At 44.6% G+C, this 27258-nt stretch overlaps 1 protein-coding gene across 4 annotated transcripts in view; it reads left to right on the top strand.

The window, feature by feature from the left end:
• Ap3b1 (adaptor related protein complex 3 subunit beta 1) overlaps window positions 1–27258 on the top strand; it is a 218690-nt gene that overhangs the window by 18416 nt on the left and 173016 nt on the right. For 3 of the 4 annotated variants that reach the window (XM_052743550.1, XM_052743548.1, XM_052743549.1), the window contains exons 2-3: window positions 7918–7993; window positions 21883–21957. In XM_052743550.1, the coding sequence (XP_052599510.1) occupies window positions 7918–7993; window positions 21883–21957 (151 nt within the window). The remainder of the gene's footprint in view (window positions 1–7917; window positions 7994–21882; window positions 21958–27258) is intronic. The other variant, XM_052743551.1, reaches the window with a different exon arrangement.

Below are 27258 nucleotides of genomic sequence, written 5' to 3'. Positions count from 1 at the left end.
AGTTGTGTATCTTTAGAGATAGTTTTTTCTTTTAAAATTTTATTTTTTAGATTTATTTTATGTGCATTCATGTTTTCGCTACATGCATGTTTCTCCTGCATGTATGTGGTGTACTATGTGTGAGCCTGATGTCCTCAGAGGTCAGAAGAGGGGAGGTTAGATTCCCTTGGAACTGAGTTTACAGATGGTGGTGAGCCACCTTGGGAGAGCTGGCCATGGAATCTCTGTCCTGTGGAAGAGCAGCCAGTGCTCCTAACTGCAGAGCCATCTCTCCAGCCCCCAACACTTGTTTGTTTGTTTGTTTGTTTAAGGGGGAGGCAAGCATGCCCCATCATGTGCATATGGAGGTCAGAGGACAGCCTTTGGGAGTCAGTTGTTGTAGCTGGAGAGTTTCTGGGTCCTGCCAAGCCCCTGCAGTCCCGCAGCCCACTTATAAAATAATCACTCAGCCGCTTATATTACTTATAAACTGTATGGCCATGGCAGGCTCCTTGCTATCCAGTTCTTATATCTTAAATTAACCCATTTCTGTTAATCTATAAGTTGCCATGTGGCTTGTGGCTTACCGGTATCTTTACATCTGCTTCTCATGGTGGCGGCTGGCAGCATCTCTCTGCCTCAGCCTCTCACTTCCCAGAATTCTCCTCTCTCCTTGTCCTGCCTGTACTTCCTGCCTGGCTACTGGCCAATCAGCATTTTATTTATCAACCAGTCAATCATCCACAGCAGGTTGTTACCTCACCTTGTTGAGGCAGGGTCTCTAGTTTGCACAGCTGTGCTGGGCACTGCAGGATGACTGGCCCACAAGCCTCTAGACGATGTCCCCCCTCTGCCTCCCGTCTCCTTGGAGTGCTAGCGTTATAGAGGCATGCCATTGCTGCCAGCTTTTACCTGGGCTCTGGGGTTGAACTCTGGCCAGCTTGCATGTACAGTGCCTTTAGCCACTGAGCCATGTTCCAGTCTGCCATTTTTTATACATAGCTGTTTCTACTATTTAATTAACATAAAAGTACTGGTTATACTTTAATTGGTTATTTTAATTAATTAGTTTTTTTGTCTCCTACAAATGGTCACTATTACATTTAATGAGTTATTTGAAAAGTAAAAGTAAAATTTATTTTTCATAATACATTTCATTTTCTGTATTCTTTCTGTGGGAAAATAAAAGTGTGCTTAGCTCTCCCTTTTTAATTTATTGTTGCTATAATGACAATTTTAACATTTACATTCTTTATTAGTTTGCCTGGTAGCTATAACACAACTCCTGGTACTGGGCGAGTTAATTTAGAAGGTCCTGAAGGTCTCTGACCCAGGCATCAGCAGCTTTGTGTTTGTGTTCTCTCTTTTCTGGTTTGCAGATGGCCATCCTTTTGCTGTGTCCCCGCCTGGTCATTCCTCGACGTATGGGTTCATATCCTCTTCCCTTAAAAGAACTTAGTCTTGACGTCAGTAAAGGCTGTCTCCAAAAGGCTGGACTGCATTGTGAGCTTGGGAGTGGGGAGAGCGTGCTGTTTCGTTTTTAGTAATGGTACTGATTATAGTTGGGAGTTGGGCCCAGGCCTGTGCTTGCAAGGCAATGCTCCACCACGGAGCGCCATTCCCAGCCCTAATCATTTCTTCTTTTTTGTTATTTTTAAAAGTTGTTTATTTATGTATTGGTGGTCAGGGTTCTCTAGAGGAACAGAACATATATAATGAATCTGAATATATTTCGAAAGGGGATTTACCAGACTGACTTGCAGGCTGTGGTCCAGCTAGTCCAGCAATGGCTGTCTCCCAATGGAAGGTCCAGGAATCTAGTGGTTGTTCATTGTACAAAGTGGGACATCTCAGCTGGTTTTCAGTATTCACTGGACTCCTGAAGAAGTAGACTCCAGTGCTAGTGAAGGAATGGACATGCTAGCTAGGCAAGAGCAAGCAGGCAAAGATTGAAAACTTTCTTCCATGTCCTTTATGTAGACTGTCAGCAGAAGGTGTGGCCCAGATTGGAGGTGGGGTTTCACGCATCAGAAGATCTGGATTAAAGGTGTGTCTTCCCATTTCAAATAATTTAATTAGGAAAAGGTCCCCCCCAGCTGCTTTAGCTTTGGTTAATTCCAGATGTAGTCACGTTGACAACCAAGAAGAGCCGTCATAGTGTAGAGGAGTGTTTTTCCTATGTGTATGGAAGTGCACAGTGTGCATATCTGATGCCCTTAGAGCCCGGAATTGGGCATCAGATCCCTTGGAACTGGAGTTACAAATGTGGGTGCTAGGAACCACACCCTGGTCCTCTGCAAGAGCAGCCAGCCTCTTAAACCTCCAGCCCCTCCTTTGTTGTGGTAGGTAATGACCGAGTATGTTTAGTCTGAATCTGTGAAAAGTTCTGAGTGTCAGGTAAGAAGGCCAGTGTCTGACGTGCTGAAGCTCCCCTGACCTGTGTGCAGGCTTCAGCTGCGAAGGAAGGTCCTCAGAGTTTTCTTTCTTTTTTAAAATTGCGTTTTGATTTATTTTGAGTTTGTGTCTGCGGGTGTGCCAGAGGGTGCATGTGGAAGTCAGAGGGCAGCAGGTGGGCGTTGGTTCTTGGCTTCTGCCGTGTGGCTCCCGGCGATTGAACGCAGGTGGCCAGGCTTGGTGTCTTTGCCAACTGGGCCATCTCACTGGCCCCTCTTCCGGGGGTTCTCGTTGGGTGGTTGAATGTGTTGCATGAAGGACCATGCATGTGGAATTTTTTAAGATACGTTTCACAGTTTGCTGTAGACTGACAGATGGCAGTTCATGAACTAGTGCTTGTAATTAGCATCACTTGTCAGCCTCTAGGGCAGCGGTTCTCAACCTGTGGGTCACGAACCTTTAGAGTCTACTGACCACATATCAGAGACCCTACATATCAGATATTTACATTATGATTCATAACAGTAGCAAAATTGTAGTTATGAGGTAGCAATGAAATAATTTTATGGTGGGGGTCACCACACCATGAGGAACTGCATTAAAGGGCCACAGCATTGGGAATATCTCGAACCATTGCTCTAGGCTCTGTGTCCCAAAGCATCTTGGGGTACCTTGAGAGGTTTCTTTTGATGAGCTAAAATAGGAGTCAGTGATTTAAATAGACATGAATATACGCCCTCATTTCAAAGTCTGCAAGTCTGGCCTGTCTGATCCTGTGTCCTTCTCGGGTGTAATTTTCCATGGACTTTCCAACTGAATGTCTTATTTATGCATGTGGATAAGGTGCTGTGGAGCCCCTTCTTGTCTGCCTTACAGAATTAGGGTTTCATATAACCAGCTGCCCCCTTCACCTTACCGTAGACTTGTTTGGTGGATGTGCGTGCCCGTGAAGTCACTACCACAGGTACAGAACCTTTACGTCATGTTAGGATGGGGAAACGTCTGTGCTCCCTCTCCCTCCTCCAGGTGCTCCAGATAACAGGCGTCTGCCTCTGTACTGTAGCTGAGTTGAGTGTTACATGAACTCAGCCCTGCCTCACCCTGTTGTGTTTGCCTTCTTGACTCAGAGTAATGACTCTGAGCGTCCATTTAACCCGCTGCCTGTATCATCGTTAGTCCTTCATCATTGTTGAGTGACCGGTATGCCAGCTATGGCTTAATCACAGTTTGATGATGGACATTCAGGTTTTTTCAGTTTGCATACTGTTAATGAAATTACTATTACTAGATTTACTACAAATAAGTCATTGTGTGGATATGTGCTTCTTTTTCTCTTTGGAGAAGTGTAGTTCAATGGTATGGCAAGTGTATGTTTAAATTTGTAAGAATGTCCCATTTTCCTGTGTGAACATATCATTTTTTATTTCTACCAACAACAGTCTGAGTTCTGGGTGCTTCCATGTATGTGCCAACATTTATTATTATCAGTCTTTTTTTAGCTCATGTGTGGGTGTGTAAAGGCATCTCACTTTGCATTTCTCTGAAGAATGATACTTTTTCACGAATTTGTGATACCGCTACGTCTTCTGTGTCATAGTGGAGGCTTGACTCTCACCTTTTACAATGTGAGTATCAGCTGAGTCGCGGTCACTGTGAGCTGCTGCTTAGTTTTTATTTGGGGTTCCTGCAGACTCACACTGAGTTAAAAGATAAGCTACAGAGAGATGTCCTGTGTCCCTCACAGTTCATGAGTGTGCCTGCCAAGCTCTGGCATGTTGACATTGATGTAATTCATCAGCCAGGCTCAGATCCGCTCAGTGTTACTTGGTTTGTTTCTGTTTGTATTACTAGCTCTGTCTTGTCACACGTGTAGTTTTTATGCTTGAAGTACCAAGCAAGGGGTCCTGTGTGCTCTCCCTGTTTCCTGTTGCCCACCCCCAGCCATCTGGAATGTCTCCATCCTCTAGCTTTGTTACTGTGAGATGTGACCTGTGGCACTGGACACTCAGCCTACTTCTCCGGAGGTTAGTAGGTGCTGGCCCACGTGTCGATAGTTTGTGTCTTTTCGCTGCTGAGCTGCGTTCCAGGAAATGGACGTACCGCAGTTTGATTCTCCCCACTGGGTGTTATCAGCTGTGACACATTGAAGCCGCTGTGTCCCTCATATCAGATACGCAGTGCAGGCATGAAGAAGACACCCATTACGTTAGCATCCAAAATTGACTTTCAGCTTTAGTAAAACATACAATGGGAAAATTATATGTCTACAAATAGTGCTTCAACATAAATTTCTTCATGACTTATTGTCCATAAATGTTTTGCTTTATACTGCTTTGTGTATCTGTGTAAAGTGGGGTTGTGTTAACATTTCTTGGGTAAAAATGGTTGCAAATGGGGCTGTGTACGGGCTGATCTCCCTTCTGGGGTTTTTTGCTTTTTTTGTTTTTTGTTTGTTTAGCGACAGATGACTGCCTCGCCTGCCTCACAGTGCACATGGCCTAGAAATTCCAGAAGTTACCTGTTTTTGTTCATTTGTTTCATCCATTGTCTCTTTGGTATACTCCCCTTTCTCCCTGGTTCTGTGGAGATGGCTGATTAAATGAGTTTTCTCATGAGCTCCTTTTTGTTGGTTGGTTGGTTGGTTGGTTGGTTGGTTTGGGGGCAAGGTCTGTAGGTGGCCCAGGCTGCTGGAAATGGCTCTGTGGCCCAGGCAGACATTGAACTCACAGTCTGTCCACCTCAGGCTCCTGAGGTCTGGGATTTCAAGTGCATTGCCACGTTCGTCTTGAGCTTTTAGCCACACCCCTGGTGTTTCCTCCAGAACATCCTTTTCATTGTTTGCGATAGAGCTAGATTGAGGGTTTTCTAAAAATTTCAAGTTTTAATTCGTTTTTACTTAAATCTTAATTCCTTTGTAAACATCAAATTCTTTTTTTTTTTTCTTTCTTTTTTGAGACAGGGTCTTGTTTACTGCTGTAGATGAGTGGTTCTCGACCTTCCTAGTGCTGTGATCCTTTAATACTACAGCTCCTCATGTTGTGGGGACCCCAACCATACAGTTATTTTCATTGCTACTTCAAAACTGTAATTTTGCTACTGTTAGGAATTGTAATGTAGATATTTGATATGCAGGATACCTGATATGGAACCCCCATGAAAGGGCTGCTCGCTGGGTGGTGGTGGTGTACTCCTTTAATCCCAGCACTTGGCAAGTAGTTCTCTGAGTTTGAGGTCAGCTTGGTCTCCAGAGCAAGTTCCAGGACAGAGAAACCCTGCCTCGAAAAACAAAACAAAACAAGGCTACTCAGACCCTGGAGGTTGTGACCCCCAGATTGAGAACCACTGCAGACCTGGGAGAATGGAGTCCATAAATGTAGAATAAAGTCTCATGCAGTAGACAGCTTTATTGAGAACATTAGACAATTTATACTCGGAGGGTTCAGAGGAGTCACATGAGTAAAGTGTCCAATCACAAGGGCGAGATGCACCTGGCGAAAACATGTTTTTCTATTGAGGCAAATAAATAAATAACAGTAGCCAGTTGTAATGAATAATCGGAAGTCAACTCACTCCCGTCTGCTACACCTGGGGGGGGGGGGGGACGACACAAAAGCGTACTCTAAGAACGATTCTGTGTTTGAAGAAACGGAGGTCACAGACTCTGGTCTTGTTCTTGGTGTTTTCTCACAAGCACTCTGAAGTATTGTCACTCAAGTCCATTCTGGACCTTATTCCAACAGGTTCTCACTATACAGCCCTGTTGGCTTGGCCAATTTATTTCTTACCTCTCATATTTTACTGTTAGCAGCAAAGAAAAACTGGGCCATTTCAGCAACATGCTGTTTTTGAAATAGCCTCATTTAAATATCCAATGTCAACCTCCTGTCCCCCCCTTCTGTCTCCTGCCTCCCCTTCCTCCCTCCCTTCCCTCTTTTTCCTCCCTTTCCCGTCCCGCCCCGCCCTCCAGCCCCGCCCCCTTTGCTGTGGACTTTCACTACACTCCTCAGACTGGACTTAAACCCAGGTTCAAGTGGTTCTCTCACCTCAGCCTCCCAAGCTGGACTGTGTGAACCACAGCTCCTGGCTAAGCCCACCTGCCATTCACCCCTACTTTCCTCAAGACACTGAGCACAGTTCAGCAAAGATCTCTGTGCTGCTTCTAACAAGAATCACCTTCCTCTGTCTTCAGTAGCATGATCCCCCTTTCTGTCTGAGGCCTCACAGATTCATCTCTCTTGTTTGTTTTTTTGTATAGGGTTTCTCTATGTAGCCCTGTCTGTCCTGTAACTCACTCTGTAGACCAGGCTGGCCTTGAACTTAGAGATCCGCCCAAGGCGTGCGCCACCACTGCCCGGCTCACAGATTCATCTTTAACACATGAATTTCTCGCTGCCCTTTTTTCTAATGTGTACTTTAGAACTCTAAATCTTCCCTAGAACTTAGTTCCAAAAGCAATTTTCATAGTGTCACCTTGCTTCTGGATACTAAGATCTGCATCAGCTTGCCAGGCCTGCCCTAGTAGCCCCAAACACAGATTTCCATCCCACAACTCTGGCTGCAGTCCAAGAACAAAGCATTGGTGGGCTAGTTTTCCCGAGTCAAGAACTTTTTGTCTAGCAATCTGTCTTCAAAAATTATTTTATTGTATTTAATGAATAGTGATTAGGAATTATGAATTACATATTTTCTTTAGTGGGATGAGTTCATGTTTGTGAATTCCCCAGAGAAGGTTCACTTAGAAGAAAAGAAGGTCGGTCATGACCAACAGAAAGGAACGGATGGGCCTGTCCTTCATCCTCTCTTCTCTGCAGCTCTTCCGCGTGAAGACACTGACAGCCTTTGTTCTAGACCGTCTTTCAAGGCTGTTTAAATAGCAGAGAGCCTTGGGACAGAGATGGAGGCATCCTAGGTTCCTTCAGCCTGGGAATAATGTCAGCCTTCCTCGTGTCTGTTTCCGCGCCCAGTCGCTGCGTCCTGTGGACTCTACTTCTAAGTAGTTCTTTCTCTGCTCTGTGTTTTCATCCTTGTAGCTAACTGCCCATGTTTATAGCCACAGGCTCCCGTTTAGATGTTGAAATGCATTTAGTCTCAGAGTGAAGGGGTAACCCTATTTATTTGTGCAATTGGCAGATAGGGAGTTGGGATGATGTAAATTACACACAATTTAGGGAACTTGTGTAATAATAGTCTGAAAAAAGGTTTTAGGGGTTTTTTTTGTATGTGGAAGTATTTTAGAGCTGACTTGATAAGTTTTCCTTTCCCCCCCCCCCGATGATTATGTCAAAGAAAATTTGAAGTGAGAGACCTTATGTGCCATGTTCTTGTTAATATCTCATCAGCAAATGTAAAACCGAAGGGCAGCTCTTACCTCGCTGTCACTGTGGGCTTTGTAACAACGTGCTGCATAGACTTTGTAGGGTGAAACAGAAAACCAACCTTTGATTACCTGAATGCAGCTGTTTCCAGTTCTCATAAAGATGGTAGACTTGGTAGCTGTCTTTCACAAAGTCCAAGTCTAGAATTTCGTCTTCTCTTTTGTAATAGGAATGAAGACCTGAAGCAGATGCTGGAGAGCAGCAAAGACTCCGCCAAACTAGATGCTATGAAGCGGATTGTTGGGGTAGGTCAAGTGTTCAAGGGCCATGAACTATTGGAAGCTGGGGAGGCTGGGATTATATTCACTGTGTATGCCAAGGCATAGGTAAACAGCAGTAATTTGTTCTTTCTTACTAATTTAGATTACCTGTTTAAAAATGTTAAGGGACAGTAACATAAGAAATCAAGACACTTCTAGTTCTTCTGTTCTTCTAGTTCCATCTGTTCTGCTCTAATTTTCCATCGCTGACATCAAGACATTCCTTCCCTGAGATAGACTAAATCATTTTGAAGACAAAATAAGGCAATAGTGTAACCCTATTTTTAATTCCGGGAATTTAAGGGTTTTGTTTGTGATCTTATTGCCTACGGTCGTGAGCAGAGAGAGCTGAAATCCTCTCTTGTCTTCTCATGTCACAGTCTCTTCTTGTCTTCTCAAATCCCCTTGTGTCCATGACACAAACTTCAGGTGTTACTAGGTGTTTAGTGAGGTGGTCTGGAGACGAACTCTCTGAAAGGAAGGCTGAAGGAGTTGTGTCTTACAACAGCTACGGATGACTTGGTCCTTGCTTCCATTTGAATGGTGGATGTCATTTGGCAGTGTCAGCAAAACGCTGATGAATCTATTTCTTATATTTTATTTATTAATATTATACTTCATACTTAATAGCTTTGTGTGAACAGAATTTCAATTTTCACAATTTAAAGAACTGCAGCTCCCCAACAACATGTTCAGATTTTGATTGTGATTAGTGTACTGATTGAGTAGTTACATGTTGACATTCCGTATGCCAGCCTTCAGTCCACAAGTACTCTGTAAATTCTCAGTTTCAAATCAGGCTTTGTTGGTTGCTGCTCCTGTTAATCAGTCTATCCTCAGACAGCAAAAGGTGTAGTTGCATCCTTGTTTCCTGTAATATTTTCCAAAGTGGATCATTGGAAGAGGAATTTGGTCCCTAAATAATGAAACTTTAGCAAATGAAATAAAAAGTGATTATGTTGTCAGTGAAATTCAGCCTGAGGATTGGTAGATTGTGTGGAAATAGCTAAACATCATTGTTTGAAAGACACTTACATTTCTAGCGGAAGGAACTTAGAAAAGGCGCTTAAGCAACCAAGGGGGGTTTGATTCAAAGGAGGAAGTTGATGGGAGGAAGTGATGGTATTAGAAAGAAACAAAAAGAAGAAAAAAGAAAAGAAAAGCACTTCCTATTAACTAAAGGACTTTTAAGAGATACTTGACAACATTACAGGTACAAAAATAGAATACTGGGAACAGATCCAGACTGAGAAAGGTGAGAACTGTTTCCAAGGCAGAGAAAAGATGATCAGCGTGAGGTAAACGAAGGGAAGATGGCAGCTGTCCAGCTGCTCTTACCAGTTCATTCTCAGTGCTTCAAATTACAGCGTGCTAATAACTTTATTTTCTCTTCATTAAATAGCAATACACATTGCTATTTAGAGTTTCCCTCTTGTGATGATTTTCATGAGAATGGCTCCCATAGATGTTTGAACAGTTTGGGAAGGATTAGGAGGTGTGGCCTTGTTGGAGGAGGTGTGTCACTGGGGATGGGCTTTGAGATTTTAAAAGCCCACACCAGGCCCAGTCTCTCTCTCCCTGCCTGCTGCCTGTGGATCAGGACGTAAAGCTCTCAGCTACTGCTCCAGTGCCATGCCTGTCTGCTTCTCACCATGATGATCATGGACTAACCCGCTAAAGCTGTAAGAAAGCCCCATTCAAACGCTTTCTTTTATAAGAGTTGTCTTGGTCGTGATATGTCCTCACAGCAGTAGAATAATAACCAAGACACCTTTATTAAAGTAGTTATTAATGTTTTGACAGAACCTTTAAAAGGCACAGATCAATTACACTCTCTGCAGTGAATTCCTGAAATTGCTTTTCATGGCTTCAGCTTGCATCCCGCAGATCACAGGCATGTACTACCGTGCAAAGCAGAGGCTGCCCCTATGTCTTCAGATTGTGGCTATAACATCCCATTAAATCATTTTATTTTACTAAACCCTGGGATACTGTTGTAATTCCTGAGTCAGAGGTGGAGGGAAATATGTTAAATACTTAATAAAAATTTAAAAATGTTTCTAGCCAGGTGGTGGTGGCGCACACCTTTAATCCCAGCACTCAGGAATCAGAGGCAGACGGTTCTCTGTGAGTTCAAGGCCAGCCTGGTCTACAGAGTGAGATCCAGGACAGGCACCAAAACTACACAGAGAAACCCTGTCTCGGACCACCCCTAAAAAAAACAAAAAAACCAAAAAAACCCCAAAAAAAACCCAACCCCAAACCAAAAACCAAATAAGTAAATAAATAAATAAATTAAAAATTAATAAATTAAAAAATGTGACATAATAGTAAGTAGTTTTTTTCTATATTTCTGTTAAGGCAATAAAAATAATAATTCCATAATCTATACTACTGCTATCATAAATATAATTTAAACATGCATGTATTTGTTTTTATTTATTTATTTGAGGCAGTGTCTCACTGTGTGACCCTGACTGTCCTGGAACTTGCTACATAGCATAGGGTAGTCTTGAACTCACAGAATCCATCTGCCTCTGCCTTCCAATTGTTTGTATTAAATGCATGTGCCACCATGCCTGGCTATTTTAATTTTATGTTTGTTTGTGGTACTAGGAATTGTACTAGGCAAGTACTCCACCACTGAGCAGTATACTTGGCCTTTTTGTTCTTTTTTTGAGGTGGAGTCTTGCTTTGTACCTGGGTGGCCTGGAACTTAGTGTGGGGGCCAGGATAACCTCAGACTGAGCAGTTCTCCTGCCTCTGCTTCCAAGTTCTGGGATTACAGCTGTTAACCACACCTGGCTTAATAAGTATGGCTGTGTATGTTTATCAAAGTTTATGTAAAATTAAATTTGGAGTTTTATGTTGTCTATGGAAAAATGATTAATAATGAAAAATTACTCTTATAAAAGTGATACAAATACCTTTTATTATACAAATGACATATTCACGTACTCTTCCTGATCGAAAAACTCCCTAAAACTACAGTAATCAGAATGGTGGTGTGCTGCGCTAGACATAAAGAGCACTAGAACACTGTGAAGGACCCAGAAACATTCAGCTATGAGGCCAGGTGGGTATTGAGGAGGATGTTACTCAGCAGTCCTGGGAAAAGTACAAGACAGGGGAGTTGGATTCCTGCCTCATGGCACGTATGAAACAAACCGGAGTGGATCAAACACTAGAGATGCAAAATCGAAAAGAAAACGTAGGGAAGAAGCTTCATGATGCTGGCTTAGATCCGACATCAAGACCCAGCAACAGTGGAATAAGCAGTTACCCAAACTAAAGGCAGTCACAGAGTGGGAGAGCATATCTCAATCATTCACCAGATTAAAGGGTTATCTGCATAGTGGGAGAGCATACCTCAGTCATTCACCAGATTAAAGGGTTATCCACAGAGTGGGAGAGCATCCCTAAATCATTCACCAGATTAAAGAGTTATCCACAGAGTGGGAGAGCTTACCTCAGTCATTCACCAGATTAAAGAGTTATCCACAGAGTGGGAGAGCATATCTCATTCACCAGATTAAAGGTTTATCCGCATAGTGGGAGAGCATACCTCAGTCATTCACCAGATTAAAGGGTTATCCACAGAGTGGGAGAGCATACCTCAGTCATTCACCAGATTAAAGGGTTATCCACAGAGTGGGAGAGCATACCTCAGTCATTCACCAGATTAAAGAGTTATCCACAGAGTGGGAGAGCATACCTCAATCATTCACCAGATTAAAGGGTTATCCACAGAGTGGGAGAGCTTACCTCAGTCATTCACCAGATTAAAGGGTCAGCGTCCAGAGCACAGAGGTAATGTCTGTCTAAAGCAGCCTGGGAAAGTGGCTGGGAGGCCTGGGGTAGGCCTCCTTCTGAGAAGACAAGCAGAGGACCAGTGAGTGTAGGGACAAATGCTGTGTGTCTCTAATCATTAGGACAGTGACGATCACCCACAGTGAGACTACCCTGCTCTTCTTAGGATCCATTATAAAAACAAAGAAACTCAAGTGTTAGTAAAGATGTTGACTATAAATAGGAGCCTTCCTGACTGCTGATGGGAATGTAGAACGGTGCTATGTCAAGCAGTATAGTAGTTAAATTAAAGTGGGTCTGCCATGTGATCTAGCAACTCCGTTGACCTTGAACTGATTGATACTTGTTTAGCAGAGATATCACAGGAGCCCACGGGTGGAAAGAAACAGCCGTGTGTTAGTGAAGGTGCTGTGTGCTGTAGGTCCCTAGTTCTGTCTCTGCTCAGTGTGCTCACCCGTCATCGCTCTGTCTCTCTCACACTCAGTGTGCTCACCCGTCATTGCTCTGTCTCTCTCACACTCAGTGTGCTCACCCGTCATCGCTCTGTCTCTCTCACACTCAGTGTGCTCACCCGTCATCGCTCTGTCTCTCTCACACTCAGTGTGCTCACCCGTCATCGCTCTGTCTCTCTCACACTCAGTGTGCTCACCCGTCATCGCTCTGTCTCTCTCACACTCGGTGTGCTCACCCGTCATTGCTCTGTCTCTCTCACACTCAGTGTGCTCACCCGTCGCTCTGTCTCTCTCACACTCGGTGTGCTCACCCGTCATCGCTCTGTCTCTCTCACACTCAGTGTGCTCACCCGTCATCGCTCTGTCTCTCTCACACTCAGTGTGCTCACCCGTCATCGCTCTGTCTCTCTCACACTCGGTGTGCTCACCCGTCATTGCTCTGTCTCTCTCACACTCAGTGTGCTCACCCGTCGCTCTGTCTCTCTCACACTCGGTGTGCTCACCCGTCATCGCTCTGTCTCTCTCACACTCAGTGTGCTCACCCGTCATTGCTCTGTCTCTCTCACACTCGGTGTGCTCATCCGTCATCGCTCTGTTTGTCTCTCTCACACTCAGTGTGCTCACCCGTCATCGCTCTGTCTCTCTCACACTCAGTGTGCTCACCCGTCGCTCTGTCTGTCTCTGTCACACTCAGTGTGCTCACCCAGCGCTCTGTCTGTCTCTGTCACACTCAGTGTGCTCACCCAGCGCTCTGTCTCTCTCTCTCACACTCAGTGTGCTCACCCGTCGCTCTGTCTGTCTCTGTCACACTCAGTGTGCTCACCCAGCGCTCTGTCTGTCTCTGTCACACTCAGTGTGCTCACCCAGCGCTCTGTCTGTCTCTGTCACACTCAGTGTGCTCACCCGTCGCTCTGTCTGTCTCTGTCACACTCAGTGTGCTCACCCGTCGCTCTGTCTGTCTCTCTCACACTCAGTGTGCTCACCCAGCGCTCTGTCTGTCTCTCTCACGCTCAGTGTGCTCACCCGTCGCTCTGTCTCTCTCACACTCAGTGTGCTCACCCAGCGCTCTGTCTGTCTCTCTCACACTCAGTGTGCTCACCCGTCGCTCTGTCTGTCTCTCTCACGCTCAGTGTGCTCACCCGTCGCTCTGTCTGTCTCTGTCACACTCAGTGTGCTCACCCAGCGCTCTGTCTGTCTCTCTCACACTCAGTGTGCTCACCCAGCGCTCTGTCTGTCTCTGTCACACTCAGTGTGCTCACCCGTCGCTCTGTCTGTCTCTGTCACACTCAGTGTGCTCACCCAGCGCTCTGTCTGTCTCTGTCACACTCAGTGTGCTCACCCGTCGCTCTGTCTGTCTCTGTCACACTCAGTGTGCTCACCCAGCGCTCTGTCTGTCTCTCTCACGCTCAGTGTGCTCACCCAGCGCTCTGTCTGTCTCTCTCACGCTCAGTGTGCTCACCCAGCGCTCTGTCTGTCTCTCTCACGCTCAGTGTGCTCACCCGTCGCTCTGTCTGTCTCTCTCACACTCGGTGTGCTCACCCAGCGCTCTGTCTGTCTCTCTCACGCTCAGTGTGCTCACCCGTCGCTCTGTCTGTCTCTCTCACACTCGGTGTGCTCACCCGTCGCTCTGTCTGTCTCTCTCACACTCGGTGTGCTCACCCAGCGCTCTGTCTGTCTCTCTCACACTCGGTGTGCTCACCCAGCGCTCTGTCTGTCTCTCTCACACTCAGTGTGCTCACCCGTCACTCTGTCTGTCTCTCTCACACTCGGTGTGCTCACCCGTCGCTCTGTCTGTCTCTGTCACACTCGGTGTGCTCACCCGTCGCTCTGTCTGTCTCTGTCACACTCGGTGTGCTCACCCGTCGCTCTGTCTGTCTCTCTCACACTCGGTGTGCTCACCCAGCGCTCTGTCTTTTCCCTGTCTTAGAAATTCTGTCTTCTTACTGTTTAGACGTTTGATTTGTTTTCAGGTGACAGAAACATTCCTTGGGAAGAGGATGCAAGTGGCATTCTGAGCCCTGTCTGTCTGAAAATAGGCTATTTAGTAGGATTATTGGATTTCAATGTTTTTTCTTCTGAAATATGTGTATATTTTATTCTTAATTTGTTTGACTTTAGATTAGGGAACAAAAATGTGATGCCAACCTGATTGCTTTTTTCCCTCTTTTTGAGAATGTGTTTTATCTGTCTTGTAGATTCAGTATTTTGAAGAAAAATAAATTTAGTAAGATTTGATTGGTATTTGCTTTGTTATAGTATTGCCGAGTTATTATTTAAGTCTTCTGTCTATTTTGAGGAGTTCAGTTCCTTAGTTTCTTTCCCCTTAGTCTGTCACTTTTCTGTTGACATTCTGTGTTCTCTCTAGTTTTCTCTCTTATCTAGTCTTCTTGTTTCTGTCTCGTCACTTGTCAGTTGGTGACGGCTCTCCTTTCCCGTCTAATTTTGGTTATGTTTGATGCATATTTTGAGCTATCATTGTAACTTTCGTCGTATCTTATGTTCTTCTATTGTATTTTTAAATTTGGTAATGATGATTTATCTGAAGGATTTCTTTCCTGGTTCAAATTACTTTTTTCCCAAAAATGCAGTTTCCTCAAATCACATTAAAACATAGACTTGTTTCCTCCTCTTTATCTACTTCTTTAAAAGAATGTGTGGTTCCTTCTCCAGCTCTATTCTTCAGAACTGTGGGATGCTTCTTTATACCGCATTTTGTTCCTTGTTAGGTCATACTTACGTAGCAGGTTCTTTCAAGGTGTCTACATTTGTCCAGAATGTCTGTTTGGGATTGTTCTTTACAAACTTTCTCCACTCTTAACAGGAAGTGTAGGCTTTGTTGCTAGGAGAAGACCAAGTGTCTACAGAGCAGAATGGAAGGACCAGGGAGCTAGAACTCTGCAGCCTTGTCTCTGGGATTGATGCACACATTTCATTAAGTGTACCAATGGAAGTAATGTTCATGTTTCTCTAGTTCTTGTGTGTGTATGTGTGTGTGTGTGTGTGTGTGTGTGTGTGTGTGTGTGTGTGTGTGTTGGAAGTAGGTATTATAGTTCGCGTTGGTATGTGAAGATGTTATATGAGGCAGTATAGGAACCAAGGTCTAGTCACATTCTCAGGTACTGGTTTTATTAGATGCAGTTATGACCAGGTGGTAAGGTATGCTGTGGAGAGGTGATGTCCTAAACTACATTCTCCAAAGCCACATACCTTGTCTCAGCCTTGTGGGGAGAGATGGGAGAGAGACATTCCATTTAGGGCTGGCACTCCACAGACTCTTACCCTCTGCACGTTGTCTGTGCTACCTGCCGTCTCCTGCCCAAGCTTCTCTGACAAGCACTGAATGGTGCAGTGATCTGTAGGTGAAGCAGTAAGTTTTACTGCTCTGTCCATTTAGCATAGAAATAGTAGTACGTCTTCTTCCTCTAGGGCTCATGACCTGTCCAGCTTCAGGTCTGCCTGGGAAATTTTGAGTGGACACAGATATAATATATATGACAGCTGTATCAGAGAGGCTAGTGGGAAGGTGAGGTTAAGAGTCTGCATTGTCATAAATTTAATGTGTTTTACTTGACCTGGTCAGTGTTATGTCTCTGTCTGTCTGTCATCTATGTATCTGTGTATCTGTTAGTCTATCCCCCGTCCCTCATCTGCCTTCCCACTCTTTCATCTCTTTTCCTCTTGAAACCAAAGCTTGAAAAGTTAATATAAAATAAAAATACTAGATTTTTAAAAGTAGCTAGGGAACAGCTCAGTTCATAAAGCACTTGCCTTATAAGATGTCTTAGTTACTGCTCTGTTGCTGTGAAGAGACACCATGATCAAGGCAACCCTTATGAAAGAGAGCATTTAATTGGGGACTTGCTTAGTTCCAGAGGGTTACTCCCTTATCATCGTGGTGGGAAGCAGACAGGCTTGCCACTGGAGCAGTAGCTGAGAGCTTTACATCCCCATCCACAGACACAAACACTGGGCCTGGCCCACCCACATTGACCACCGCTTCCAACAAGAGACCCCTTTTCCAAGTAGGGCACAACTCCTAATCCTCCCCAAACAGTTCTTTAACTGGGGACTGAGCATGCAAGTCTGTGAGCCTATGGGGGTCAGTTTCAGTCAAGCCGCTGCATTTTACTCCCTGGCCCCCATAAGCATGGAGCCATGGAAGTCCCCATAGTCTCACAGTTTCAACACTGTTTAAAAGTCCAAGGTCTCTTCTGAGACTCCAGGCAATGTCTTAACTATAACCTCCTATAAAATAGAAATTTAATAGCAGATCACATACATGGCACAGAATATACATCACCATTCCACACGGAAGGAAAGGGCGCATAGTGAGGAAACACTGGAGCAAAGCAAGACCGAAAACCAGCAGGGCAACTCCAAATCCTGTACTTCCATGTCTGACGTCAAAACACTCCAACTTCTTCCAGCTTTGTGGACTGCAACACACCTCTCTCTTTGGGGCTGGCTCCACATCTGGTCTTCAGCTCTCCTTGCCGGGTATTCAACGTTGGTAATTCCAACACCTTGGGGTCTCCACTGCAATCTAGGCTTCACCTTCACAGCTCATGCAATGTCCTTTTCAGGCTTCCATGAATGGAATGCCCTCCCAACCCCTGGTCTCAGTAGCTTTCCTTAAGAATAGCAGGGTAGATTCCCTAGTGCCTTTTCTGGTTCCTTCTTGACTCTAAAGCTGGAACCACGAGGCCCGAGCTGCTGAGATTTTCTGCTTGCTGGGGCATATGATTGTTTCCTTTGCTATTAAAGCTTTCCTTTAATTCCTTTTCACAAGTTGGAAGCTTAGCTGGGTGGGGTCTTGCCCCGAGCTCAATGCTCCCTTTATTACATTGAACATCAGGATTTTTATCCTCTCCCCAAACCCCAGGGATTCTTTCTCTGTGTAGCCTTGACTGTCCTGGAACTAACTGTAGACCCTGCTGGCCTCAGACTCACAGAGATCCACCTGCCTCTGCCGCCCGATATCTCCTTGTGCACAAGACTTTATTACATTTAGCATCAGAATTTTCTTTAAACTTACCTTCTTGTGCCCAGGACTTGGCTGAAACATTGAATTTCCTCATGCTCTTTTCCTCCTCACACGGTACATTTTGTATTTTTCATTGCCTTACTAGTTCCTTTCATTGTAGATCTGTAGAAGTGTGATCACTGATAACCATATGACAGAGTCAATACTAGACTGTCTTGAAATTTCCTCTGTCAGCCATTAATCCAAAGCATCATTTTAGTTCCAGGCAAAAATTTGTTTGTTTTTAGAGACAAGGTTTCTCTGTCTAGCCCTGGCTGCCCTGGAACTTGCTCTGTAGACCAGGCTAGCCTTGAATTTGCAGAGATCCGCCTGCCTCTGCCTCCTGAGTTCTAGGATTAAAGGTGTGCACTACCACCTCCTGGCTCTTCAGGCAAATTTTTATGACAAGGACAAAAAGCGTATCTTTACCAACATTATCACAAGAATGGTCTCTAGGCCAATCACTAATTCTTCCTCTCTGAAACCACATGAGCAGGGCCCACATTGTTTTCAACACTCCTGTCTTCCCTGCTCCTAGTGGGCAACTGCTTAAAGTGGTCAACTACTTTTCTAGTCCAAAGTCCCAAAGTCTTCCAACAGGTCAGGCCTGTCAGGGCAATACCTCTGTTCCTGGTACCAGTTTCTGACTTAGTTACTGTCAGGTCTGAAAAAAACTCCTTTTCCATTAGACCAAAGCCAGCATTCCCTCAGGAATCTAGTTCCCATTGGCCAAAAGGAATCATTCTCCTTATCTCACAGAAGGGACCATGCTGGCCTGCAGGCTTCTCAGTCCCTACTCACAAGTACTTGTTAGATGCTTCAGAGCCACCCACCCCAGCTCACTGGCTCCCCTTTCCCCAGGTACCCACCCCAGTATTATCCTGAGGATCCCCATCCTCAACCCCCCCCCCCCCCCCACACACACACACACATGCCCTTCTCTCTGTTTCCCCAGAGATAACCTTGGCAGTTTGGAATAAACTTTTCCCTTTTCACCCACAAAATGGCTATTTTGGTTTCTTTACTGATCTCCTCACATTCAGTTACTTTTCTATTGCCATGAAGAGACACCATGACCAAAGCACCCCTTATCAAAGAAACATTTCATTGGGGGTTTGCTTACAGTTTTAGAGGGTTAGTCCATGATCATTATGGTAGGAAGCAGATAGGCATGGCATTGGAGCAGTATTGAGAGCTTTATACCTTGATCCACAGGCAGCAGGCAGAGAGGAGGAGGAGGAGGAGAGAGAGAGGTGGGGAAGAGGAGAGAGACTGGGTCCGGTATGGGCTTTGAAACTTCAAAGCCTACCTCCAGTGACACACCTCCTCCAACAAGGCCATGTCTCCTAGCCCTTCCCAAACAGCTCATCAACTGGGGACTGAGCATGCAAATATAATAGCCTCTGGAGACATTTTTCATTAAAACCGTCACACATGAGGGCCTGAGTAGGATCTTCGGAAGCCACATTACAAAGCCAAGCATGGGGCTAGCAGGGTTACTGACAACCTGAGTTCAATCCCAGAACCCACTGTGTAAGGAGAGAACAGACTTGTGAAGAGTTTTCCTAACCTCTCCACATACTCAGCAACATGCACAAACACACACTAGTAACATAAAAATTAAAAATTCAGATGCTAGGTACAGTGACATGTGCTTGGCCTGTCCATCAGTGTTGAGGTTGGTGTGATGGGCAGATCTCTAAGGAGCTTGCTGGCCAGCTAGTCTAGTCTACATGGTGAAGTTCCAGACTAAGAGAGACCCTGCCTCAAGCAAATGAAGGCCCCTGAGGACTGACGCAGAGGTTGTCCTCTGACTTCCATGCATAAGCATAGCCATACAGACAAGTGCCCCATGTACACGAACATGTGTTCACACATACTCAATTGCATCCCCCCTCCCAAATTCTAAAAAAATTTAAAGACAGAGGGAGGAAGGGCACATAGAAGAATATAGCACTCTGACCAAACAGAAAATAGGTGATAAAGTGGTAGGCATGAGTCTTACTGTAACAGTTGCATTTAGTATAGAGAGTCTGGTGTTAGCAATTAGGAGACATCTTGGCTGAAGATACCGTAGTACAGTAATGATCTTTAAGAGATAGTGTCTCTCGAGAGGTAGAGACAGGCGGATCTCTGGGAGTTTGAGGCCAGCCTGATCTACAGAGTAAGTTCCAGGATAGCCAAGGCTACACAGAGAAACCCTGTCTCGAAAGACAAAAACAAAACAAAACATAATGAGAGATGGTGCTTCCATGTAAATACATAGACTGTAAGGTTGGCACAATGTATTCATGCAAACACCTTAAAAGCCTGAGTGACTCATTTTGTGTCAGAGAGGTTAAACTTGGAAAACGCCGAAGGGAGAGGGGGTCACTAACAAGATGTTCAGCTGCTTTCTCAACAACCGACTCTTGGTTTCTCATCTCCCAACTACTACTTCTCATCTTTGACATGAGAGTAAGTAGTCTGTCTTCCACGTACTCATGTGCTAGCCTCACTTTTCAATTTCCTCTCTTACTCATGTCAGTCTGTTTCTGGAATAACTCCGAACTTCACCTTCTTTTCACTGTCTCTTACCCTCTCTCAGATGACTGTAGTGGCCTCATAATTGTTGTGGGTACTTGTGTATTTCCTGTTGTCTTTCCCATACTAAGCTAGAAAGATCTTTTTGAGATGCAAGTCCAGTGAGACCTGTCCTCCGCTCAGAACTCTCGAGTGGTCCTCCATTTCACCCTTAGCAGTGTAAAGCCACCCCTCTTGCCTGTGGTCCCCATGTGTGGCGTCCCGCCATTGTTCCCCTGGCTTACTCCACCCTGGGCTCTGGCCTCCTGCTTACAGAACATGCTGTGGAAGCTGTTAATCTCCGAACATCCACACTTCTTCCCTTTCTTCCTCAGCTTCCCCTGACAGGAGAACCTTGTGATCACTGTACAGAGAAAGAGCAGCTCCTGCCTCCACCTCCATGTTTCAGGACTCCCCATTTGTCTCTATTTTTCTCTGTGGTACTCAGGGTTGCTTCCCTCATGTATGATATGTACTGCTTATGGACCATCGTGCCCATTTGAGGGGCTCCCTGGCTCAGGACCATTGCATCTCTCATTCATTGTATTCTCTCAGCAAATACTTCTGGAATTGTACTGTAGGGTATTTTTTCCACTCCCTCATATATTGATGTTATGAACATCTTTCTATAGTGTAAAGTTGAGCCAGCCTTGGGGTAGAGTTTAATGGGACAGCATTTCCAGTGAGGTCCTTACAGAGCACGTGCCTTGTGGGTGAGGGACTTGAGGTTTGTTTGCCAGTCATATCAAGATGTGTTTTAGCTGCAGTAGTTTGTGAATTTTCTATGATGCTTAGCAAGCTTCATAAAACGTACAAATAAAAATGTTACAAGTAAGGAAATACAGTATTAAAAGATGAGATTGTAATAAGGAATGTTTATTTGGTTCTTCTTTTGAGAGACATTTGGCTCTGTAGCCCAGGCTGGCTCAAACTCATCGATCTTCCTGCCTCAGCCTCCTGAAGACTGGGCTTATAGATATGCACTTCTATGCCGAGCTGCCTTGCAGAGTATTTTCAAGATATCTGAACATTAGGAATTAGGAGAAATGTTTACTGGAATTATAAAACATAAACGATCACCCAGTATTTATATAACACACTTATATTTCATACATGAATAAAGCTGATATATCACTTTAGCTGGAGAAGGACTGTTTTGAGAATGAGAAGAAAATCAATGTACAAATGGATATAAACTGGAAGTAAACCACTTGAACTCTGTTGTAGCACATGGGAAATTCCAAAGTGTAGATTGCAGAGTGTTGATTACGGATTCTAGGAGGTGTTTCTAGCAAGGGAGTCCTAAGAGTGAATGAATGAACCCTTGGAAATTTTGGGCATTGGAGGTGATGGCGGTTCACAGATCTTCAGTGGGCCCAATGAAGAGACTTAGGAAAAATTCCAGAGAGCCTCTGAGAAAGCCAGAGAGTTAGCCTGTACAGTCCCTGGCACCCATTGCCCATGTACTACGTTTTTAATGGGAGAACCTGGAAGAGAAGCAAGGGCACGCAGTGAAGGGATGTGTGCAATGCAGTTAGCACGAGGAAGATGCTGTGCCATTTCTATGCATCCCTCAACTTACTGTGTATGTTCCGTTCCTCCTCTCCTTCTTCCTTCCTCCTCCTTCCTCCTTGCTTCTTCTCTTCCTCCCCAGCCCCCCTTTTGGAGACAGAGTCTCACATCGGCTAGGCTGGCCCTGAACTTCCGAGCCTCTCCTCTCTGCCTCCCAGGTGCTGGGATCACAGGAGTGCACTTCCACGTTTGGCTGTATAGTCTCCCTTGACCTGTCTATATATTTGTGTGTTACATGAAACACAGAGAGAGTGTACTCATGGTCTGTGTGGTGGGGATGTGATTGACACGGGAAGACTTGAACTGTTGTTGTGTAGCTGCTTTATGACAGAATCTTTGAAATATTTAACATGTGTGGAGTTTCCTAGAATGACTTTGGTTTCCAGATTACTAACTTAAAAGTTCCTGTCCTTTTCAAAGCACTTTTTAAAGTACTGCCCCTCTTTAACTTTCAGATGATTGCGAAGGGGAAAAATGCATCGGAACTCTTTCCTGCTGTTGTGAAGAACGTGGCCAGTAAAAACATCGAGGTACTGTTTGCTGTTACCATTTTGATTACTCCTGTTACACACTGGCTACTTTGTAATTCAATATATTTGAGTTCATTGGCTTTTTGTTATGGTAAAATGGTTGCAGTCTTAAATATAGGTAAAGTAAGTACACCAACAAGTGGGTTTGAACTTAGCTTTGGATTTTGGTGGAAAATGTGAAAAATAAAATTGAAGTTGTAGTGATAGTCATTCACCCAGGTGGAGCTTTCATGAATTCCTAAAGACAGTGACTTAATTTTAGGATAGCATATCTCCAGTGAGACAGACCTACTCAGTTCTATCCGTACTTTGAGAATTTGCGGCCCTTTTGCTATGTTTAACACAAAACCCAGAGATCTCGGAAGATTTCCTGGCTATTATGACAGGCACTAAGCTCTCAGTGCGCCTGTGTGGGCTTTTTAAATGAGAGCACCCCCTGCCAGACCCTTTCCCAGAAGCTAGATTGGATGCTATAGCCTAATGTCAAAACCATACACCTTCATCTGCACTGCAGTAAAACTCTGGTTAAATTGAGAGAATTGTCTCAACAGCTTTGAATCCCGCACATCCCCATACAGAATTTAAAACAAGTCACCACCAGTATTTGTGTGCTGTTATGGTGGCCGAAAGGTGACATCACCCATAACACATAACAGTGGTGGTCTGAATTAGGAGGCTATGACAGCAGTTTACAAGAGGCCCTGTGAGGTGGAGAGGTGTGATTTTAGGGTGTGCCTATTTTGTAGTTTTATTATATTTTCTGTATATTATGACTTTTCACCCCTGATACAGATATTTCTACTTTTTATGATGGCATTTGTCTTAGAGTTTCTATTGCTATGATAAACTACCACAACCAAAAGTAGCTTGGGGAGGAAAGGGTTTATTTCAGCTTACAGCTCCACATCACAGTCCATCACTGAGGGAAGTCAGCACAGGAACCTGGAGGCAGGAGCTGATGCAGAGACTGTGGAGGAGTACTGCTTATTGGCTTCTTCTTCAAGTCTTGCTCAGCCTGCTTATAAAGAGCGAGCCCAGGACTACCAGCCCCAGGGATGGCCCCGCCCACAGCGAGCTGGGCCCTCCTACATTAATCAAAACAATGCACCACAAGCTTGCTCACTGGCTCATCTGTTGGGGACATTTTCTCAATTGAGGTTCTCTCTTCCAAAACAACTCCAGTTAATTTCAAGTCAACATAATGCTAACCAGCACAGGGTTAAATGTATAAAGCACCCTTGCCAATGATATTCTCCGGAGGAAAAGAAGAAACATAATCTCCCAGTATTGGTCTAGGTTGTGTTCCTTCGGCCTAATCTGTGTTTCCAGAACGCGTGCTTGATGAGGATGGTGCACTGGTGTGCGTGGTTCTCCTCCTCGTTAAGGAGTGTGCTTGACTGAAGGGCACTTGGAGAACCAAGAGCGGCTTGGCCATTGGTGGTGACTTAAGTACAGCTTTGTTCCTGAGGAGGGCAGAGACCTTGATGCTGATGTGGCTGTCCCCAGCACAGGCCACAGCACTGCTGTGCTCACCTTCAGGCCATTCTCCATTGAGTCCTAGCTGCGGGCCTCAAGCCCCAGCCCTGTCACTGAGTGGACTCTGCTGGGTGACAGGTTCATTCTGCACAGCTTCAGTTTGAATTGAGTGTTTTTTAGTATGTGCATAGAATTTATCACAATCCCATGGCATTTTCCTCACTCCAAAAGAAATCCTGTGATGACTGGCAGTCCCTCCCTATCCCCCCTACTTTCTGTCTATGAATTTGCCTATTCTGGGCATTTCATGTGAATTGTATTTAAATGAAATCCTAGGAGGTCATTGTTTGAGACTGTGTTCAGGCCTGACTAAACAGATCTGACTAAAGATACAGAGCCCTACTGAACGCAGCTGTCTCCATGTAGCATGTTTTCAGGTTTTTCATGTTGTAGCGTTCTCCCTGAAAGGGTTTTTCGGTGAAAGAGTGTCTTGATGATTGGGGCCAAGGAAGCCACAAAAGTCACACCAGGAACAGACCTCATACAAGAGATTTATGGGTAGTGGCGGTGTATGTGTGTGTGTGTGCTCAAAATAGCTGTCTGAGCAGGGCTGGAAAAACAGACAGCGACTGACCAGGTTGTCATGGTGGGCTTTATAGGGAGGAGGTATGGAGTATGTGCATAGGGAAAATACGTCATATTAGTGATGATGGGGCCAGGCATTGAGTCACTGAAGCGGGGGAGGAACCTGGTTATGGAATGTGGGCAGTTCTTAGTTGGCTGGCAATAACCATGTATTTTTATGGCTGAAGAGCATTCTCCTGTATGGGTACCTGTGTTTTGTGTATTCATCCATTGATGGACATTTAGAGTGTTTCTCCTTTTGGACTATTAGGTGTTGTGCTGCTCTGAGCATTAGTGTCCAGGTCTTCTTGTGTGGCCCTTCATTGTCACATCTGTGGATGTAGACCGGAGCCTGCTGTTGGTGGTAACATGAGGACTCTGTGGTGACGTTAACTGCCAACCGTTTCTTTCCTACAGCAACATTTTACATTTAAAATAGTAATGCTTGTGAGTCCTACCTTTTCATACCTTTGCTAACACCTGCCCTTCCTTTCCCCCTCTCCTCTCTCTATCCCTCCCTCCCCCTCTATGCTCCCCCACCCTTGTTTTCTTTCTTTCATTCTTTTTGATGCTGGGATGGAACTCAGGGATTTGTGCATAATCGATGACTATGCTACCACTAAGCACATCTCCAGCTTCCTGTTTAACTTTAAAAAACTCCATATTTTAGATTATGGCTCTTTTAGAGTATATGAAGTGATATCTCACTGAGAATTTTATTTTCACTTAATTTCGTTTCTCTGATCAGAAGGCATTGTGGTATGTATAGTAGTATTTTCTGTGCCATCTTGGATCTGTCCCGCTACTGCATCTCCAGGTTTCTTCCCCTGGCCTGGGGTACTTTCATGTCACTTGTGTACAAGCCTAAGACTTGCTGGCACTCTATTGCAGAACAGATTGACTTCTAAAACCTGTGAAGCAGAGTCAGAGCTGGTCCTGGTGTTCCCAGGAACAGTCTCTCGGCAGTGATGATCACTAATATACAGAAAGTGCATCTGTGCTGAGGGTGTTCTGTTTCACACAAGTGAACAACTCTGGGAGGCTAGCTCTGGATTTCTCTGTCTGTACTTTACAATGAAGATACGATGGAGGACTTACTATGGTCATACAGCAGATGTTCGGCAGTCATCATCCAAAGCCAGGAAGCCATCCTAGACTGTTGCCCTGGCAGCGAGCGCCATCCTTTGTGTTTGGGGCTCTTCTCCCCCACCCCCACCTTAGTGTCTGACCCCTCCTTAGCGTCAGGTATTAGCCATGCTTTGCGAGGTATCCAGTGTGCTGATGGTCTTTTTGTGTTGTTGTAGGTATGGATAGGCAAGAGCAAGTCTGTGAGCTGGTGGACTTGATAGCCCTGGGCTTCTTACTGCGGAAACAGAAAAGTTTGCATTCTTGCTCATTCAGAGCTGTTTACTTGGCAAGTAGTTATCAGTAGGAAGACCTAGCTGTTCTTTTTTCCTCCTTTGCTCTCAGGTTCTGGTATGTTGGCTGATATTCTGTGAGAAAAGTTTTAGTAGAAACATTATTTTTGGTCTTTTTCTTTTAAAGACTTAATTTTATTTTATGTGTATGTCTTTGTACCGTGTGTGTGAAGTGTTCATGAAAGTCAGAAGATGTTGGATCCTCTGGAACTGGAGTTACAGATGGTTGTGAGCCACAATGTGGGTGCTGGAAATTGAATCTGTGTCCTCCTCAAGAGCAGCAAGTGCTCTTAACCACGATCCCTCCATTTAGCCCTGGGCTGCTTATTTTTGAGCTTTTGTTCTTTAAAACTTTGCGATTTTTTTGGAACATACTTAATCTTCTAATCTTATGGAAACACTGATAGAAGCTTCTTACAAATCTGTGCTGTGAGAATTGACTGATGTTTCCTTGCTGCTGAGTGAGAAGTTTCATTTTTATAAGTATATGCTGCCTTCGATACGCAGGTGAGCTATGTCGTACGTCACCTGACATTAGATGTCAAATGACACCAAAAGTGACCCAGTAAGCAGTCAGTGCTTATAGTACAAAAATAATCAAAGCTTCAGTCAATAGCTCATGAAGTTTGATGTAGTGGTATCGATAAGCTAATTAAACAGATCTGCCTGTGTTCCTCCAGACTGCCGGGGCTCTGCTATGATTAGCTTTACAGCAAGGAGTGTTGTAACATTGAATGAAAGTAACTGATCAGAGACTGGCGTAGTCACGGACCTTTAACTACTCCCGTTTCTGGTCACAGAGTGGTCTCAGGCAAAGTAGGCTTTCTCCGCACACCTGCAGCCCGGCAGTGCATAGGCCTCTTGTGGTCAATATTGATTGATTCTTATAACAGAACTGGAACAAATTTAGTGTTTTGCAACCTTCTGTGATTTGATATTGTTATGCTTTTTGCTATAACAGTCGCAGAAATCCTTCTCCAGTAGTGAGTAATTATAGTGAAGCCTGCTAGCCCAGCTGTGGTTCTGAATGTTTCAGTGTACCCATTATAATCCTAGATGCATTCTGGAGTTCATAATACACTTTTAAAGCTAGCTGGCTGTCCTGATAAACAAAGGTGTTGTTGGGAAATAAATCCTAAGGAGATCCGGGCAGGGTGGACCTAATTCTTCTCCTTTAAAACTTGGCGTAGGCTCCGAACGTAATTGGTAGGGACAAAGAACACTTTAAGTGATTGTTACAAGAAACAAAACAAGTTACGTACCCATCCTAATGTCATGGTTCCTAAGAGTGTATTGGTGGCTTTTAGACATTGCTATTCAATGACTTACAGATGCTGAGGACATGAGGTCCTAGGTGCAGTAACCTGTTTGGAAAACCCTGATTTTTGTCTGTCCTGTGATGATGGATTGGCAGTTTTTGAGCTCTTATGTGGAAATCTGCTAAGTTCTGGAAGTCCACAGTTTAACTCAAGCACATTCATTCCAAGGTGATTTGAGAACTTTGTGACTGAGACGTGAACTCTATATTAACCTGTCACCATACCTGTCAATAGGTGTGGGTATAGGTTGCTTTCCAGAAGTGCTGTATCCTAAGGAACTTAAATCTCTAGTTCTGGTCATATGTTTCCAATAATCATCTATCGTTGCATCAAAACTATGATACCAAGAACTTTAAAAATTGTTTTGAGCCGGGCGGTGGTGGCGCACGCCTTTAGTCCCAGCACTCGGGAGGCAGAGCCAGGCGGATCTCTGTGAGTTCGAGGCCAGCCTGGGCTACCAAGTG

The sequence above is a fragment of the Peromyscus californicus genome, unplaced genomic scaffold (assembly GCF_007827085.1).
Source record: "Peromyscus californicus insignis strain IS unplaced genomic scaffold, ASM782708v3 Scaffold_18__1_contigs__length_77618521, whole genome shotgun sequence".
NCBI classification, from domain to species: domain Eukaryota; kingdom Metazoa; phylum Chordata; class Mammalia; order Rodentia; family Cricetidae; genus Peromyscus; species Peromyscus californicus.
Note: the sequence above shows the minus strand (reverse complement) of the source record. Positions and strands in the feature narration are given on the sequence as shown.